The following is a 19,829-nucleotide window of genomic DNA, read 5'->3' on the forward strand; positions in this document are numbered from 1 at the left end:
AGGATGGCATGCAGAGAACTAGGATGGCAGCAAGCATCCTCTCTTCCCAAGGGGCAGCCCAAGCTGTGTGAAATGAGGTGATAACAACACCCACCCTGAGTCACAAGAATCGGACGAGAAAGATACCACTCTTAGACCAGTCCCCAAGAGCCCTGGAAGTTCCTCCTTGTCCTGTCCTGGTGGTATGCGGGGAAAAAAAAATCACCATTTAGAAAACTGCTCAGAGCTTCTACTTCCAGGAAGATGGAATAAATGTACTTTTCCCTATTCCTTCCAGTAAGTACCACTGAAAAACCCTGGACGTTATGTAAAAGCAGAGTCTGAAAGGTAGAGAGAAGGAAGATTGACTAGGCACCTCGGGACCCAAGAAGCAAGTGATGAGTTCCTGGCCCAGGAATGCCCACGGGCACAGACAACAAAAGCCCCAGCAGAAGCCTGCTCTCTCTAGCCAAGGACCGAGAAAGGGGCAATTTAACAAGATAGAAAACTTTTAGACAATAATCGCTCTACTCCAGCCAAACCGCACAGAAGACACTGTGGCCCCACCCCAACCCAGGCCAGCAAAGGCTGAATTGGGATCCAGTACTTCTACCCCACACTCAGCAGTAAAAAGTGCCCCTCCCCACCCAAAGAGGCCTAGTGAGAAGAGTCAGAACTCCCACCATTGCCCACCCTGAAGGAGGCCCTCCCCCTCAACACACACACCCTGGTGATATCAATGGAGGCCACACAGGGAGCAGAAAGGAGGCACTTCTATGCCTTCCGGCCAGCAAGGTATCGGTAAAGCCCAAGTGCAGAGCATACCGCAGAGCTATAGTTTTTTTTAACTCCCCAGAAAGAAGTCTCCAGGCCAAGATGGTTTCACTGGAGAATTCTAAAAATGTTTGAAGAAGATTTAACACCAATTCTACACAGTCTCATCCAGAAAATAGAAGAGAAGGGAACACTTCCCAAACAATTTATAATGATACCAAAATTAGACAAAGACAGACCAAAAAAAATAAAACTACGTACCAATATCCCTCATGAATATAGACAGAAAAATCCTTTACAAAGTACTAGCAAATGGAATTCAGAAATATATAAAAAGAATTACACACCACGACCAAGTGGGGTTTAGTCCAGGGACGCAAGTCTGGTTCAAAACTTGAAAATTAATCAATGTAATCCACCATGTTAACAGGCTAAAGAGGGAAAAAGTCACATGATCCTCTCAATCGATGCAGAAAAGCATTTGACAAAATTCAACACCCATTCATGACTTTAAAAAAACTCTGAAACCTAGGACTAGAAGGGAACTTCCTCAACTTGATAAAGAGCCTCTGCAGAAACCTAGAGCTGTCCTCTACTCGGTGGTGAGAGGCTGAATGCCTTTCCTTTGGATCAAGAACAAGGTCACTCTTATTCAGTGCAGTGCAGGAAGTTCTAGGCTGCGCAATAAGGCAAGAAAAGAAACAAAAGGCATACAGATCAGACAAAGAAGAAATGGAACTCTCCCTGTTTGTAGATGATATGATTGTCTACGTAGAAAATCCCAAGGAATCTACAGAACAACTCCCAGAACTAATAAGAGAGTTCAGCAAAGTCATAAGATACAAGATATGGACTGGCCCTGTGGCTGAGCAGTTAAGTTTGTGTGCTCTGCTTCAGCAGCCCAGGGTTTGCTGGTTCGGATCCTGGGTGCGGACATATACACCACTCATCAAGCCATGCTATGGGAGTATCCCACATAGAATAACTAGAATGACCTACAATTATGATATACAACTATGTACTGGGGCTTTGGGGAGGAAAAAAAAAGAGGAAGATTGACAACAGATGTTAGCTCAGGACCAATTTTCCTCACCAAAAAGCATTAAAAAAAATCTCATTGAACTATACAAAAAAAAAGATACAAGATAAACACGCAAAAATCAATTGTGTTTCTTTATACTAGCAATGAATACGTGAATGGTGAAATAAAAAATATAATACCATTTATAATCACTCAAAAAATATGAGCCATTTAGGTATAAATCTCTCAAAACTTGTACAGGACTTGTTTGCCAAATACTACAAAATGCTGCTAAAATAAATCAAAGATGGTCTACATAAATGGAGAGACATGCCATATTCAAGGATTTGAAGCCCACATAGGAAAAACGTCAGTTGTCCCCAAATTGGTATACAGGTTTAATACAATTCCTATAAAAATTCCAGCAAGAGTATTTGTAGATATAGACAAGACTATTCTAAAATTTATATGGAAACGTAAAGGAATTAGACTAGCTAAAACAACTTTGAAAGAAAAAGAACGAAGTGGGAGGAAGTGGTCTACTTGATTTTGAGATTTATTATATGTCTACAGTAATCAAGTCTGTGTGGTATTGCAAAGGGATAGATCAATGGGAAGAATAGAGAATCCAGAAATAGACCCACACAAATACGCCCAACTGATTTTTGACAAAGGTGCAAAAGCAATTCAATGGAGGAAAAGATCATCTTTTCAACAAATGGTGCTGGGGCAAGTGGATGTCTATAGGTGAAAAAAAAAGAACCTTGATCTAAGTCTCATACTTTATACAAAAATTAACTCAAAGTGGGTCACAGACTTGTAAAATATAAACCTATAAAACTTTTGGGGAAAAAATAAGAGAAAATCTTTACTATCTAGTGTTAGGGAAAGAGTTCTTAGACTTAACATCAAAAGCATAAACATGAAGGAAAATATTGATAAATTGGGCTTCATCAAAATTAAAACTTTTGCTCTGTAAAAGACCTGTTAAGAGAATGACAAGACAAGCTACAGACTGGGAGAAAATATTTGCAAACCACGTATCTGGCAGACGACTAGTATCTAGAAGATATAACGAACTCCCAAAACTCAACAGTAAGAAAACAAACAATTCAATTAGAAAATGAGCAAGAGACATTAAATAGACATCTCATCTAAGAGGATATACAGATGGAAAATAAATACATGATAAGATATTCAATAGCATTAGCCATCAGAGAAATGCAAATTAAAACCACAGTATGTCAGTACACACCTATCAGAATGGCTAAAACAAAAAATAGTCCATCCAGCCCTGATGGTCTGTAGTTAAAATTCAGTGCTCACCGCTTTGGTGGTCCTGGTTCACTTTCTGGTCATGGAACCACACCACCCATCTGTCAGCTGCCATGCTGTGGTGACAGCTCATGTAGAAGAATTAGAATGACTTACAACTAGGATATACGACCATGCACTGGGGCTTTGGGGATGAAAAAAAATTATCACAACACCAAATCCTGGTGAGGATGCAGAGAAACTGGATCACTCGTACACTCATGTTGATGTAAATGTAAAATGGTATAGCCACCCTGGAAACAGTTTGTCAGTTTCGTAAAAAAACTAAACATGCAACCCATCATACAATCCACCAATTATGTATTTTTTATCCCAGAAAGATGAAAACTTATGGTCACACAAAAACTTCCACATGAATGTTCATAGCAGCTTCTTTTTTTTCTGAGGAAGATTAGCCCTCAGCTAACATCTCTGCCAATCTTCCTCCACTTTATATGTGGGTCGCCACCACAGCATGGCTGATGAGTAGTGTAGGTCTGTGCCCGGGATCCACACCTGTGAACCTGGGCTGCCAAAGTGGAGTGTGCCAAACTTAACCACTACGCCACTGGGTGGGTCCCCATAGCAGCTTTTTTTTCTTTTTTAAAGATTTTATTTTTCCTTTTTCTCACCAAAGCTCCCCAGTACATAGTTGTATATTTTTAGTTGTGGGTCCTTCTAGTTGTAGCATGTGGGACGCTGCCTCAACATGGCCTGATGAGCGGTGCCATGATTGTGCCCAGGATCCCAACCAGCAAAACCCTGGGCTGCTGAAGCGGAGCATGTGAAGTTAACCACTCGGCCACGGGGCAGCTTTTAATAATCAAAAACTGGAAACAACCAGCTGTCCTTCAACAGGTGAATGGTTAAACAAGCTGTGGTATGGCCATACCATGAAATACTACTCACTGATGAAAAGGAACTGGCTCCTGATACATGTAACAGCCTGGATGAATCTCCAGAGAATTATGCTGAGTGAAAAAAAGCCAATCTCAAAAGGTCATATGCAGTACCATTTATATAAAGTCTTGAACTGGCAAAATTATGAAAATGGTGAACGTATTCGTGGTTGCCAGGGGTTCAGGCAGGGTGGAGGCAGACGGTGAGTAGGTGTGGCTATCAGAGTGTACCATGACGGATCCTGGTGGTGATGGGAACATTCTGTATCTTGACTACATCAATGTCAAATCCTGCTTGTACGTTGTACTGTAGTTTTGTAAGATGTCACCACTGGGGGAAACTGGGTAATGGGTACACGGGATCTCTTTATATTATTTCTCACAATTTCATGAGGATCTACAATTATCTCTGACTAAAAAGTTTAATTTAAAATATAGATAAAGGGGGCTGGCCCCGTGGCCGAGTGGTTAAGTTCTTGCGCTCTGCTGCAGGCGGCCCAGTGTTTCGTTGGTTCGAATCCTGGGCGCGGACATGGCACTGCTCATCAAACCATGCTGAGGCAACGTCCCACATGCCACAACTAGAAGGACCCACAACGAAGAATATACAACTATGTACTGGGGGGCTTTGGGGAGAAAAAGGAAAAATAAAATCTTAAAAAAAATAATAAAATAAATAAATAAATAAAATATAGATAAAGGCATGTCTATAGAGACACACATTTTTCTTTCTGCCTCGGACTCCAGTGTGGCTCTGCACAGCACCGCCTGGCACTGGACAGTCGTTCCGTCTTGGCTCTTCTCCTTGACCTGCCCCACACAGAAGTGGGGTACATGGTCTGACTGGAGAATAGATCATTTGAAGACAGAAGTCCCCTGGGAAATCTGGACTCTGAATACCTCCAGACTTCCAACTCCTCCTCAACTACTCCCAATCATTCTGTCTTTCAGGATCTGTCCCCTTATAAAGCTGATATAAAGGCCCATGGCTCCCTCTCTCTAGGCAGTGCGTCTCTGAGTAAGGCCCCAGGATTACTTATGTCACGATCACCCAGGATGCTTGCCTCGATGCATAGCCCTGGGCCTAAAGGACTAGAATTTTAACTAGCTCCCTAAATCAATTCTAATGCATGCTTAAGTTTGAGAACCAATGGGGCTCAACTTTGTCTGAAGTCAAGATTTTCTGGGGATGCACAAGGAGTTCCCACACTGGGATGTTCCCTGAAAGGGAAGAGCCTGAGTGGGGACCCCTGTGCCCTCCCTGGCTCCTGCTCCAATGAGAACACAACCCCCCCACTTCCCCACCCTTTGGGGCCCCTGGCTGGGAGCTCACCGCAGTGTTTGGCTCAATGAGGCGATGCTGCAGCTTCTGGGCATCTTCCCATTGCCCTGTGCGGCAGAGTCGCTCCAGCTGGCACACCTGAGCCCCCAGGACGTTGGCCAGGGCACATATGCCCCCCACAGCTCCTGCCCCAGAGCAAAATGCAGAACATCAGCCAGAGCCTCTTCTCACGGAGAATTCCAAACCCTGGTCCCCAGCACCTCTTTATTCTGGGGACATAGGATGTGGATTTCTGTGACACTGTTGGCCACATCAAAGGCATGCTCTGTGAGTCCACAGAGTACAGCTTTCCAGAGAAAGCTGCCAGCATATTTGAAGCAGAATCCCACAGGCTGCGTGCTGCTTGGAACTGTTCCGTGAAGGGCAGGGAGCAGAGCCTGAAGGCTAACTCAAGGACACTTCATCCCTGCACCCCCACCCCCCAGATCAAAGTCCCACCTGCCAGTTGACACCTCCATGCTCCTCCAATAGCCCCCTGACTCATCAGTCCCGGAATGGGGTGGAGTGAATGGGAAACCTCTGCTCTTCTGAAATCTTATTCTCCCCAGTGAATTCAGCTGGGACAGCTGGGGGTGGGGGAGTGGAAAGAGTTCTGGACACATTCAGGAGACTGGGTACTTCCTCCCGTTGGCTGCACGGACAAGTCATAGACTCTCTGGTCCTCTTTGTTCTCATGTGGGCAATGAAAATGGGCTGGCTGTGATCTCAGAAGGCCCTGCCAGCCTGCGAGTGTGATTCTAAGGCTTGTTAGGAGTGACCTTAAACAGAGTGGCCTCAAGACTGGAGAGAGAGTTGGCCATTTGGAATGAGCTAATATAGCTGCCATTTATTGAATACCTACTATGCACCAAGCGCTATGGCAGACACAGGGCCGAAGCTCTCTAATCCTCACAACACAGCCCTGCTTTGCAGAGTAGAAACTCAGGCCCAGAGAGGTGGAGTATCTTGCTTAGTGGGAGTCAGTGAATAAACAGCAGAGCTGAGATTCCAGCTCAGATGCTCTGGTCTCCGGAGCCTGTGCTCTTTCCATCTACCCCACTCTCAGGAACGAGGCGTAAACAGGTCCCCTCTTCTTCCTCTGCACTTTAGAGACTGAGACATGGCAGAGGGACCTAGACAACAAGCCAAAGTGTGCAGAGACCAAAGAGAACAGGAACCAGCACAGCCTCCTGCAGCGCTGGAAAAGTAACTTCAATCTGTACTCACTGGGGCTTCAGCTGAAGGGAGCAGATTTTTCCCCCCGGCCCCTCCCAGGCTCAAACCTAACCTGAACCCAAGGACCTTGACCCAAAACAGACAAGAGCAGTTGGTCTGATGGTGACATTCCTAGGATCCTGGACTGGAACAGCATCTACTCAGGCTGCTGAAGATCCTTGGCCCAGGTCTACAGGTCTGACAACTCATCTGGCCTGGGACCAGGAGAGAGGAAAATGGACTCCCAGACAAGAGGGGAGGGCCTCAAAGCCTCTGCCCTCAGAGAATGATTTACAAGGTGAGATTACAGGAGCTAAATCTGTCACCTAGACAGGGAGCTCGGGACTTAGAGCAAATTGCAGGCATCCCTACTGCAGGCCAGAGATTGTGCCCACCCTCTTCCACCCAGCAAGGTCATTCACAAGTACCCGGTATTCAGACAAGCAAGCAATGTGCCAGACTTCTGAGGTTTCTGAGCAGGCAACCTGGCAAAAGCCCTCTGCAGTCCCAGCCCAGCCCTCACAGTCTCTCCCAGCAGACCCCAGCTGCCTGGATCTCTCTTGGTCACTCATCACAGTGCGAGAGCAGCAGGAGGCCTACCCATGGCATAGCTGGGCAACAGGAAGCCAGCCGATCCAGCCAACACCTGGAAATCCTGCCTCCTGGTCTTGTGAACAATGAGCCCGATCCTGGTCACCTGCAACAGCAAACCCGGTGTGGGAACTGGGCCCTGAGCCTCTGCTGCCAGCCTGGATGGTGGGAGGATGAGAGCCCAGGTCCCAGAGAGAAGCTCCAAAGTTCAGGAGCCCCAGAGAGCCCACACGACAGACAGAAGCCAAACAGGAGCCCAGGGCTGAAGTGGGTCCCAGAGCTGCCCTGAAGTTGTAGCCAAAGAGGAGAGGAGGAGGGAGCCCCAGCCAGGAGCTGCTGCCACTCACATCACCACCGCTGTCCTTGATGCCCACGATGTTCGGGTGCTGGGACAGCGTGACCACTGCATCCACAGGCAGGTCCAGCCCTGTGTTGGCTGGAACACTATACAGCACCACAGGAATTGGAGAGAGGTCAGCAACCTGAGGGGCACAGAGAAGGGGGAGAGGGCAGCCGCCCAGCCTGAGGAACCCGAGGCACTGCCTGCCCCCATCAGGTCCGGGCCTGGGTCACTGCAGGGCCTCCTGGACAGCCCGCCTTCTGGACTAGAAGTCACAATGCCGCGTACCCTGATTCTTAGCAATAGTAATGGGTAATACTTAGTGAGCGCTTTCTATGTGCCAGGCACAGTCCTAAGCCCCATATGTTTTGATAGACTTTAGTCCTCACAACAACCCACTGGGGAAGACATCATTATTCCTCCCGTTTGAGAGGGGAGGAAACAGCGACACAGCATGGTTAGGTCAGTTACCCAATGTCACACAGCTGGTACCTAGTAGCATCTCTCCCCTTTCCCATAGTTGCCATTTGTGGGAAGGAGGCCCACCACTCTGCTCCCAGCTCATCTCATCTTCCCTCGCTAGGGAGAGTCTCACCTCATCCAGCATCCTCTGGGTCCCAGGCCTCAAACCCATGCCCACCCCTCACACCCACCTTGGTGTAGTGGTGAATGAGGGCAGCACTGTTCATGCGGCCTCGATAGTAGCAAGGGGTCACCACCATGGCGGCATCAGCCCCGACCTGGGCCATGCTCAAGGTCATCTCCACCGTGGCTTGAGTGGCTGCAGGAGGAAAGAGGAAGTCTTCCCTCTAGGCCACAGAGGGCAACAGCAGGAGGAAGGAGGGCTGGGCTAGGACCCTGGAGCAAGCAAGGGGCGCAGAAGAGACAGGACGAACAGACTGGACCCAGCTGGGGCCAAGGAGCCTGGTCCCCCCACACCCAGCCATGCCCCGGGCCCCAGGCATTGTGGCCTCACACTCGCAGCCGGAACCGGCTAGCAGGAGCTTGTCCTTGGACATGGCCTGGCGCACGCGGCTCACCACCTCCAGGCGCTCACTGCTGGTCAGGAAGGGGAACTCGCCATTGGAGCCTTGGACCACGAAGCCTGCAAGAGAGGCCCCATCACAGCCAGTGACACCTTCCCATGCTCTTATGAACAGCTGGGACATTGTTGTTACCCTCACCCACGTTCCTACCTCCCCAACACCAGAGTTTGTCACACATTTCCTTCCCATCTTTGTCCTGAGGCAGGCAGAATGTCTTACCCAGTTGCAATGACAGTGTTCACATCATTTTTCTGTGTTTTAATGAAATGTTTTAGCCATACCAAAAAGAATAGATAATAATATCATCCACATGGGTGTACCCCGCACCCATGACCACCCTCCTCTGATCACTCTCCTCTTCCTTTCGTCTGTCCTGTCCGAGGGGGTTATTGTTCCCATTCATGTCTTTATACCCTTAAAATGTATATATGGACCCATAAACACGATATAATATGGTTTTTGCCATTTAAAACTTTATAGAAATGGAATCAAACATATATGACCTTTTACTCTCTGCTGTTTTTGCTCAACATTGTGTTTTGAGCTCTGTCCATCACAGGATGCGTAGCTCTGATTCATTCATTTTCATTGCTGTGTGATATTCTATTGTGAGGGGAGATCACAATTCACTTTTGATTCTCCCTTTGAGGACATTTGGAATATTGCCTTATTTTTGTTATTACAAATAACGCTGAAGCAAACCTGTCTAAGAGCTTCTCTACAGTTTAGACACTTAGGTGTGTGATTGCTCAGTCATGTGTATGTGCATCTTCATGGCCCAAACTTCTTCCCAATTAGCAAGTCCTACCCCATCAGCACATAGAAGAGTCTGTTAGTCCATCCACGCCAAGACTGGGTATTGTCAGAACTAGTTTTGCCAATTTTCTGGGTGAAAAGTGACATCTCATTATTTCATTTTGCATCTTCCTGCTTTGTCGATCATTTGAGAGGTTTCTAACATTACCGGTTAAAGGTGTCGACCCCTTTACGTCCACGAGAGACTGGCAGAACTGATGCTCTTCAGCTGAGTCTGAAGGGAATGTGAGTAAAATCATTTTCCTCTCAGCTTTTTTTCATTTAACTTTCTCTCTCCCTTTCTTATCTTTCTCCTCTCTATTCCATTCCATTCCAAAAAAACTTTTCCTTAAATAGTGGACAAACACAGCATACAATACAAGAAGATTACAAATAAATAGAAGACTGGGAAAAAGAAAGGAAAAGAAAGCCAGGGGCAGTACTGGTATACGAAATTCCTGCCATGCGCTTGTGGGAGATGGGCCGGAAACTTGCTTTGGAGCTTCCCAACAGTCAAGGTTAAAGGGAAACATGGTCAGCTGACAGATATGTAGCACGCAAGATAAAAGCACAGCAGCTGCCCTGGAGAAACACAGAGTTTCTCGGCACTGGGACCGAGAGAGATTGTTCCGTGAGTCATCCTTAAGGGGACACAGCGTGATGGAGAGTCAACTTTATACCACAAAGCTTTTTCCATGCTGTTCATCTCACCACTGGAGTCTACTGAGTGGCTGGCCAGAATAGCTCGCTGGATACTTTGCATTTTTCCCCCCAATTTTTTGCCTTGGTAACATCGCAGGGAACATCTTGAGGCAAATAGCTTTTGGCTTCCGTTGGATTGCCTCCTCAGGATCAATTTCTCCGTGTCAAGCTGGGAGCCGATGCTGGGAGCCTCCTTCTGTCTTGCTACGTTAAGCCAGTGCTTTCCTAGTGGGTCATCCTGTTCGCAGAACTGCCAACCCCAGACAAAGCCCCAGTCCAGCCACATGTGGACCAGCGCCCTCTAAGGATTTAGAGAACAAGGTTTTGCTACTCCCTCCCCAACCCTGCCTGCCGCCCCCCATCAAAGGGGGCCGGGGTGGGTTCTTGCTTCACATACTTCTCAGCTACAGTCACTCACTCCCAAGTCACCCTTCATTCTGGTGGTCAGTTCCAGAAGCCTTGGCCCCACAGGTGGACCTGGTCTAAACAACAGGACAGCTGGGCCTGGCACTCCAGGGGTTGAAGCAGGCTCCTGTGTTCAAGACTCCTAGTGGCACAGCCCTCTCCCTTGCCTCATTTAAGGGAGCATCTGACCCAGGCTGACTCCCAAGAAGGAAGAAATCCCAGGCTGGGGAAGAGGGAGCGTGATAGAGTCGGGGAAGCACCGGGCCCAAAGCACCTCTGGTTATTGAGGAAGTCACATCACATCACTGAGTCTCTATTTCCTTTTCTATGGGATGACAATAAAATCATTTCAATCCTTCCTTATCGGACTGTCTTAACGGCTCAGACAAGAAAATGTATGGGAAAGCACTTTGAAATCTGTGAACTGATACCGCCAAGAGCCCCCTCCTTCTCCTTGGCTAGATGTCCAGTTTCAGGCCCAATGTGCCTCCACTGGTGTAGTAAGGAGCTAGAGGAGAGGAAAAGGCCGGGGTCCCGACGGGTCGGGAGTGAGGAAAGTGAGTGATGGAGAAGCACGGGCAGTGCAGTAGAGTGGTCAGATGCGTAGGCTCTGAAGTCAAAGGACCGGGGTTTAGCTCGTAGTGTGGCCCCTCACTAGCTATGAGAGCTTGCACAAGTGGCTTAACCAAACCTCAGCTGAAAAATGGGGATAATATTAGTACCCTCCTTAAAGAGTTGTTGTGAAGCTTAAATGAGATATTATTTGCGAAGTGCTTAGAATAGGACCCAGCACTCAGGAACTGTTAGCTGTAACTACTATGGTGTCAGGAGAAAGTGCTCACACCTTAAAGCAGGAGGGTGGCAGCTTGCAGTGTGAGGAGGAGGAGGATGGCTGGTGTGGGAGGAGAGGCTGCATTCTGGGACCTCTCAGGCCCCTCAAGCTGTAAGATGAAAGAGGCTCATTTTGGAAGTTTCTCTCTCTTGCCCCTGGTTACTCTGGCTGCTCTAGAGACCCAGAGTGGCCTGGCAAGGGGAACGGGTGTTTGGGGCTGGGGATGCACAAGTAACAAGGGATGCAAGTAAATGTGACTTACTGTGACCAAAAGGTATCACAGTCTCTCTTACGTAAAGACTATCCCTGGTCACTGTTAGGCCCCTTGGTCCATCATCTCTGCCTCCTCCTCTGAGAAGTCTTCCTGGAATCCCTCCATTGGACATCTCTCCTCTGAACTTCCATTACCTGTTCCTTGTCCTTCCCTGTTGCCTACTGAAAAATGCACGGAGATCCTCAGAACCCTTCAGCCTCCTCCACCCCGGCCTGTGGGACTAGGCAAAATTTCTCAAACTGGCCTCTGCTGTAAAACGAGGAGATTAGACTAGAGGGTCTCCTAAGTCCTCCTTGGCTCTGGGCTTCAGAGCCACTTTTCTGGCTTTTCCTTCTCTCTTTTCCCCATTTCTAAATGTTCCCCTTCAGCCAAACTGACTGTCACGGTCCCCCAGACCACTGTAACCATCATGCCTCTACGCCTTTGCTCATGCTGCTCCCCTCTGCCTGGAACACCTCCCTAGGAGGAGCCCCTCAAATGCTGCGAGGACGACAGGCCTTTCCTCGATTCGCCTGCCCACTGCACCTTGCTTCCTCGCGTAGCACTTTGTCTTACCTTGCCTAGGATCCTCAAGGTCAAGGATGGTGTCCCCCTCATTTTGGCCTCCTCCATGACACCTTAGTACACTGCCTGTTGAGGCGTGTGTTGACAATTTGTTGTGTAAAAGAAAAATTGTCCCAAACCTGGTCTGGGGCAGAACTTATTTGCATGATGTAATTCACAACCTCCCAGTGGGGAGAAATGAGCATTCCTGATAAAATGCTTTAGCAATTTCCTGATGAGCTTTAATGGAATTAAGCCTCGATCTGGGAAACCAGCCATGCTCCCAGCTGACTCTCAGACAAGAGTCTGGTGGCTGTTAACTGCTCTTCTTGGTATCTAGTCTAACAATGATTTGACCACTCTCTTTTTAATGAAAATATCCTTACCAAGAGTATATACTTGAGGTGGCTGCTTAGAAACCATTTTTCTTGCAGCACAACTTTGACATCCACTCAGAACTAAATTGTCTGAAGACTTTTTTTGACTTTTAATTCTGAACTACTTTTAAATTTATAGAAAAGTTGCAAAAATAGTACAGAGGATACTCAGCCCCCACCAGTGATAACGACATACCTATGGTACAGTTATCAGAACCAGAGAATTAATGTTGGTACAATAATAACTACAGAATTCATTTGAATTTTGCCAACTTGAAACTTTCTTAAGGTTAAGATCCCACAGTCTTAATTAGCTAATCTGAAATTTTACGTAATAAGCTTTTAATAAGGAATTTAAGGTCTTCCAGATAAATGCATGCGTTTTATGCATTTTAACAATCACTTTCAGAAGCCCAACCTCACCATGCTTGCTTTTTGTCTAATTTAGCAGCCTTCAACATTTTCCAGTGTGACTCACCCCATTTTTTCCAATTAAGATTTTTATTATGAAATATTTTAAATATACACATATGAAAATCAGCATTTATATAAAGTCACTTATTAGGAATGTCAAAATATTAAAATACTCCCAACTATGCTCCATAAAATCAATCGACAACATTGAGGGTGTTTATAGATTTATCCATCCTTTGAAACGATTCTGAGCACCTTCCCCCTGGTCTTTCAGGTCCACAGGTTGGGAACCACTGGTAAATCTATAATAGATGCAAATGGTAAGAAATCTCTCTGTAAAGGAGTCACTGGGGGCTAGATAGTACCGTGTAGCCAACTTCTTTCAAGTTCCACGGGGGAGACTGTCGCCTCCCTTTACTAGGGGTCACCCCTTGCCCCAGAAATGGCTCCTCAGGACCCAAGAAGAGGAGGCAGGGAGAGCCTTAGGCTTGCAGATGGCACAGAAAGTGTCAGGACGTGTGTGAAGAGGACAGGGATAAGCACGAGAGAGACAGACCTACCTGGGGATGGTGGACATCAGATGGGGGTGCAGCACAGGGCAGGGATTAAGCTATGGGCTGTGGAATCAGGCAGAGCTGGACTCCAACCCCAGCAGCATCCCTTACTGCCTATGCTATCTCGGGCGAATTACATCTCCAAGCCTCAGGTGCCTCACCTGTAAAATGGAGAAAACGTACCACCCTCCTCTTGCGGCTGTGCCATAACACCTAACACAGAGTGTGGTCTATACTAAAAACTCAAAAAAAGAAACTCCAAAAGAGGGAGCTGCTGGTGGTCCTAGTAATACTACTAATCAGTAGAGCTAGCAGCAGCGGCAGCCCTGGCCCCGGCAATAGTAATATAAACATGGAGAGAGAGGATACGGCACAAGAGCCCTGAAGGCAGGTGCTGGGATCCCAGTGGTCCTCGGAAGCAGGTGGGCAGGGAGAGAGAACGGCAGTGTGGATGCCACACAACTTGAGAAGCAGTAGACAGGGCGAGGGTGGCACTAAGAAGACAGGAGGCTTATATCCCACCTCGCTTCCTGGCTTCTGAAAGCCTGTCTCTCCCCCAGCACCTGGCTGCTTCCTCTTTTCCTGCAACAGCAGTTCGGTGGGTGTTGCACCCCGTGGAGGGATCCCATCCCCCAAACCTGAGACCCAGGGAAGCTGTTTTATGGAGTCTCAGATCAGCCCAGTGAAAAGGTCCCAGGCCAAGGATCACGAAAAGAGGACCTTCTTGCCCCCATCCCTGCCCAGACATGAGGCTGGCCACAGAGCCCCCAGACTCAGAGTGAGGGGATACAAGGCTTTATTGGCTCAGCTCCAGGCATTTGGCATCAGTGTGGGGCTCTCAGCTGCTCCTGGGATCTGCCTCGTCTGTCTTCTTTCGGTGAGTCTTCAGGGGCCCGTGAGTCTGTCTCAGCTGCTTTGCTTCCTCTCCCCTCTCCCTCCATCAGGAGCCATTCTCTGTGGCAGACCCCACTCATGGAGCCAAAGGGGCCCAGGACCCCTGTGGGGGCCTGAGGAAGAAGGGATTTGGGTGGCAGCATCTCACCCTGGGCTACAAAGTTTGCCCCATAGGAGAGAAAACGGGCCTGTGATTGTGTGCCAGCCCTGTTGGGGGAAGGGGCGTCTCCATCCATAGTTAGGTGGATTCAAAGGGGTGGTAGGTCTGGTGGCTGCGGTTGGGCAGGCTGTGGCTCTGGTGGCTCGGGTGGCTTGGGTGACCCTGGTGGCCATGGTGAGTATGGCCATGGAAGGCGTGTGTGTGGTTCACACCAGCTACGGTGGTTTCCCGCTGGGTGAGGAAATTCCCTTTCAGCTTTATCTCCACCTCCTCGAGGGCCTTCAGCTCCTCTTGGTTGATGTCCTTGGACTCCAGGTGGCCTGAGTTCTGGTAAACTGTGGCACGCTGCAACATGGAGTTAGCCAGTTGCTGCCCCTTGGTGTCAATCTCCTTGGTACAGGCGGACACGGCAGCCCAAGTGGCCTCATCTGTGGATGAGGATTTTCCAGATTCCTTGTGGGTCTCTTTGACCACTGAGGTCCCAGACATCCTCTGCTTGCTGGTGAAGGACTCCTGGTGAAGACCTGTGCCCCTGTCTTGCCTGGTGGTGAAGGTCTCCACGCGAATCGTGGTGCTGGCCTCCCCACTGTCCTTAGGCTGGGGGGCGGTGGCACTGCTGCTGGCATTGGCGATGTTGTTGCAGGTAGCTAGCTTCTCTTCGGAAAGGCGGCTAAAGTGAGATTTGATCCAGTCCTCATTCTTTGCTTTACGGCCTTCTGGTGGCTCATGCTCATCTGGTGCTGACTCAGAGGCTGTCTTCCTTCTCCTTTTCCTCTGAATCCACAGCATGAGGCCTCCAGCTCCGAGTAAGAGGGCAGTCCCCAGCACCACCCTGCATGATGGTTGCTGGATGAGCTCCAAGAAGGTCTCCAGGACCCCAGGCAGGCAGAGCTAAGAGCACACTGGGAGTGAGGGAGCCCAGATGGTATGGTGCATGCTTGAAAGGGCAGGCTCCCTGAGGGTGTCTGGTGGGCAGGCTCCCTGCTGTGCCCTCCCTAGGATGCCCCTCCCGCCTCAGCAATGAACCCCATTGTGAGGAAGGTGGTTGGGGGGCAGGGGGGGGAGAAGCCACAGCAACCCTCACATCTAGCCTGGCAGGCAGTGCCTGAGGTCAAGGACTTGTCTCCCACCCTGACAGCTGTCCCCAAGGTCAGTGGAAGGGCAGCTTCCCCAACTCTCAGTCCTTTTTGCCTTCTGCTTGTGACCTATTCTGCAACTCAGTCCTTCTTATCTTCTAGTCTTTGGTTTTTCTCCCTCCCAATCTGGTGACCCCGGGTGGTAGAGACTGCTGGGTCAGGCTGGCCATGGCTGAAGAACCCCCTTGGCTAGGCTGGCATCCATTCCTGGCCACCTGAGGCCAGTGTGTCCCTCCATCCGGGGCCCACCCCTGCTGTCAGCTCAGCACATTCCAACCCCACTTGCAGCCTCCAGCCCCATTATGGAGCAGAGTCTAGAAGGAAAAGAGACCCAGGAAGGAGCTCATTCTCGAAGAACATAAGGTCACAATCGGGGGGAGACAAGCAGTGGGCTGAGAAGGCAGAGTGATAGGACAAGAGATTTCACCGTGTCCCAGATGCCTGGGGCCGTTCCAGGATGGGGGCTGCTACCTTTTGCCTAGAGATGTACCTGCAAACCCAGAATGTGCCTCCCTCCCCCAATAAATGGGCACAGTTCAGGTTGTGAACAGGTGGCCCTCTGGCCAGGCTCTCCACAGGTTCCAACAACTCAGAGTTTGGTCCACAACCCCAAGTTATACCCAGGGCCTCTCAGGGTAGAAACAGGCCTGGGCCACTCTATTTTTCCTCCCAGAGCCATCTAACACATTTAAAAAAATAATAAAGAAATGCCCAAATAGGGTTGTAATAATTGTGCTGTTTTATTTATTTATTTATTTGTTTGTTTATGCTGATGAAGATTCACTCTGAGCTAACATCCACTGCCAATCTCCTCCTCTTGTTTTTGGCTTGAGGAAGATCAGCTCTGAGCTAACATCTGTGCCAATCCTCCTCCATTTTTTTGTTTGTGGGACACCTCCACAGCGTGGCTGGTGAGTGGAGTAGGTCTGTGCCTGGGATCCCAACCCACGAAGCTGGGCTGCCAAAGTGGAACATGCGGAACTTTAGCCACTCGGCCATGGAGCCAGGCCCCAAATGTGATATTTTAAACAAAATATTTTATTTAACAAAGTAATGGACTTAATATACATGAAAATATAATGTCTTATTACAAGAAACCATGGTCTGCTCTACATACCAAGGGAATAAGAGATAAGCTTAAAATTTTACGGGGAACAGTATCACCCCAGTCCTGCTGGAGGAGCTCTGAGGTCATCTACCAACCTCATTTGAAAATAACAATTCAAAGTTCATCTTTGAGGTTGTTTTTGGGTGTGAGTTCATGGCCGAATGGCCCTTCTGCAACAACTCCACCCTCCAGCCTCTAGTTAAAACTTTTATTTAGGGCCGGCCCCGCGGCCGAGTGGTTAAGTTTTCACTCTCCACATCGGTGGCCCAGGGTTTCACTGGTTCTGATCCTGGGCACAGACATGGCACCGCTCATCAGACCATGCTGAGGTGGTGTCCCATGTAACACAACCAGAAGGACCCACAACTAGAATATACAACTATGTACTGGGGGGCTTTGGGGAGAAAAAGGAAAAAAAAAAAGAGAAGATTGACAATAGATGTTAGCCCAAGTGCCAAAAAAGAAAAAAAGTTTTATTTAAAAAGAATACTCTTGGGGCCGGACCGGTGGCTCAGCGGTTAAGTTCGCAAGTTCTGCTTCAGCGGCCCGGGGTTCGCCGGTTCGGATCCTGGGTGCGGACATGGCACAGCTTGGCAAGCCATGCTGTGGTTGGCGTCCCACATATAAAGTAGAGGAAGATGGGCACGGATGTTAGCTCAGGGCTGATCTTCCTCAAAATAAATAAATAAATAAATAAATAAATAAAATATTAAAAAGTATACTCTATTCAAAATAATCAGTGCAAATTTACACTGCTAAAAAATTTTAAAAATAAAAAAGAGCTACACAGTTTCAGGCAATACCTTCCAGAAGAGATGAGGTGGGCGCAGGCACCCCGTGGGTTGCATGAGAGAAGGACTAGCAGCTGCCAAACCCACCGCAGCCTGCACTCCCGGGCACCCCCACACCCTCTGCAGGAGTCGGGGCAGAAGGAGGAAGGGTCCAGAGAGAGCTGGGGGTCTCTGTGGATTCTCTGGGTGGCAGGCAGACATCAGATGCGGAGTCCAGCCTCTCCGCTCCCTGCACTTCCTTGAACCCGGAAGGCAAAGCAGAGCCTGCTCTCCTCATAGAGATTCAAGGAGCTTCCCACTTTACTTCAAGAGAACCAGGTCTCAGCCCACACCTTCAGGCCGCAGTGAGCTGAGCCCCAGCAGAAATTTCCCTAGAGTTTTTGTCAATGCTCCACGTGGGTGTCCACAGGGCATTGCTCATCCCCTAGGGAAGGGTCACCTCACCTCAGCACTGAGATGTGAATGAGAGCTCAGTCATGCCAGCGGTCACTGTCCCAAAGCAGCTTTGCCCACAATGCCAATTGTCCTGCCATTCTAATAATTGTTATCTTTGGATCAATATCTTCTGAGGTACGTCGCTCTTTACAATTGACAGCATGCTTTCACTTGCATTCTCTCAGATTTTTCTCCCAACGATCCTATGAGATGGGCTTTATTGCTCCCCTGTGTCAGATGGGGAGACTGAGGCTGAGAGAGATCATCTCCCCGGAAGTCTGCAGAGCTGCGATCTAACTCTAGAGTCTGTGTTCTTAACGGCCCCACTGCACTGCCCCAGTGGGAACCACTCCGTTCCCAACGCTGGTGCCCACCAGACTCTGTTTGTTGAAGCCATCTGGTTTAGCAACTCAGCAGTCGGTGCAGTGGAGTGAAACAGAGCATGGCCGTGCCGTCACGCCCAGTTCAAACCCCAGCTCAGCCATTTATGAGCTGAGCGACCTTGGGCAAGTGGCCGTGTCACTCTAAGCCCCAGCTTCCCCTCTGTGAAACGGGCCTGTTGAGAGGACCACCTTGGGGAGCTGTGGGTAAGGGATGAGGGTGGGCGGGGCCGGATGGGAGGAACGTGCCACTGCTTCTGCTTTCATTTATTGTGCCTGCAGCTGTGTTGTACATTGAGAGTCACAAATATGATCCGGTTCCTGACCTCAGAGAGGGGAGGCCCATGTGTAAAGGGGGAAACGACTCAGAGGATCAAGAAGAGAAGAAGTTAATTCTGCCAAGGGGAGCTTCACCCAGCAGAGAGAGTGCGAACAAGGCTTTGAGGCAGATGAGGCCCCCGGCTGCCCTCACATTGGCACAGGGCGTGGTTGACAAGGGCTTTCACACCCCTCATCTAGTTTGATCCCCACAATAACACTCAGCTAAGAAAGGACTCCAGCAGTTTACAGCTGGGGAAACTGAGGCAGGAGAGATTCAGTCCAAGGTCACAGGCCAGCTGGTAGCTTCCCACCTGTCTCCTGACTCCAGACCAGTGCCCGTTGTTCCTCTCCCACAATAAAATGACCCCTAGGGTACCTAACTGAAGCTGAGCACAGGGTCAACTGTCCCTGTCGACAGAGCCTGTATACCCTCCTCTGGCCTCTGGCTGAGGAAACAGGGGTCATTCACATCCCCCCTCCAACTCCCACAGTGGACGGGCCCCACTTACCTCGGAAGGGAAAGGTGCTCAGTTTGTGCAGATTCTCCTCCAGTTTCCCATAATCCACTTCTGCAGTGGCAGTGAAGGGGGTGGTCACAGGGGGGTAGATGCCTGTGATGTCCACCTTCCTCCCCTCCCCTGATGCCCAGCCCCCCATGTTCCTGGACAAGCCCCTGCTCAGACCCTGCCTCACAGAGGACCAGACTGGGGCGCCCAGCATCTCCGCAGGAGGCCCAAGGCCCAGCTGGTCTCTGCCCAGGAGGGAGACTGAGTTCGGGCTCCTTCCTACCGCTGTTAATGATCAATGTGTCTAGTTAAATATTTGTTGCTCCCTGACTTGTTGGCGCTGGGGCAGGCCTGGGCTGTGTCCCCAGGGTCAGAGGCTAGGCCTGTAGGCCCCTGGGTGGGGGGGAGGGTCCTCCTTCTCCCTGGGAAGCAGGTGAAGAAATGCCACAACCCAGTGTCCCTCTGGCCAGACAGAGGGCTGGTTTCTGAGGTCCCAACACTAAAGGGTGTCTCCAGTGGGGCCTGGGCCCTCCTCCCACAATTCCCAGCCCTAAAGCCAGGAGCTCGCCAGCTTCCACTTGGCAATTCCGCAGTTGCCAGAGCCGATTGGCTGAGCCAGCCTTGCCCTGTGGGAGGCACAGCAGGACTGGGTGAGAAGCTGCCTGTGATCGCCGCCCCTTGGCTGCCCCACTTCCCTGCCAG

The 19,829-nt window shown here is 49.4% G+C and overlaps 2 protein-coding genes across 4 annotated transcripts in view; both read right to left on the reverse strand.

The window, feature by feature from the left end:
- HOGA1 (4-hydroxy-2-oxoglutarate aldolase 1) overlaps positions 1–19,793 on the reverse strand; it is a 32,958-nt gene extending 13,165 nt beyond the window's left edge. Inside the window, exons 1-7 of one of the 3 annotated variants that reach the window (XM_014733274.3) lie at positions 19,131–19,707; positions 8,431–8,559; positions 8,108–8,235; positions 7,462–7,596; positions 7,124–7,220; positions 5,321–5,454; positions 95–176 (exon numbers count right to left, since the gene is read on the reverse strand). In XM_014733274.3, coding sequence (XP_014588760.1) covers positions 132–176; positions 5,321–5,454; positions 7,124–7,220; positions 7,462–7,596; positions 8,108–8,235; positions 8,431–8,559; positions 19,131–19,341 — 879 coding nt within the window. In that variant the 5' untranslated portion in view covers positions 19,342–19,707 and the 3' untranslated portion in view covers positions 95–131. Of the gene's footprint in view, positions 1–94; positions 177–5,320; positions 5,455–7,123; positions 7,221–7,461; positions 7,597–8,107; positions 8,236–8,430; positions 8,560–19,130 lie in introns of all 3 variants that reach the window. The other 2 variants (XM_070223301.1, XM_001501388.6) reach the window with 2 other exon arrangements.
- C1H10orf62 (chromosome 1 C10orf62 homolog) lies at positions 14,176–18,805 on the reverse strand. The gene has a single exon (XM_005602326.4). The coding sequence runs from the start codon at positions 15,237–15,239 to the stop codon at positions 14,529–14,531; it is 711 nt and encodes a 236-aa protein (XP_005602383.1). The 5' UTR covers positions 15,240–18,805; the 3' UTR covers positions 14,176–14,528.
- Positions 19,794–19,829: the final 36 nt, after the last annotated feature.

This window comes from Equus caballus, chromosome 1 (assembly GCF_041296265.1).
Source record: "Equus caballus isolate H_3958 breed thoroughbred chromosome 1, TB-T2T, whole genome shotgun sequence".
In the NCBI taxonomy this organism is placed as follows: domain Eukaryota; kingdom Metazoa; phylum Chordata; class Mammalia; order Perissodactyla; family Equidae; genus Equus; species Equus caballus.

Excerpts from the sequence above, each read along its gene's own strand:
- C1H10orf62 (XM_005602326.4), bottom strand. The coding sequence starts at position 15,239 with ATGCTGTGGATTCAGAGGAAAAGGAGAAGGAAGACAGCCTCTGAGTCA.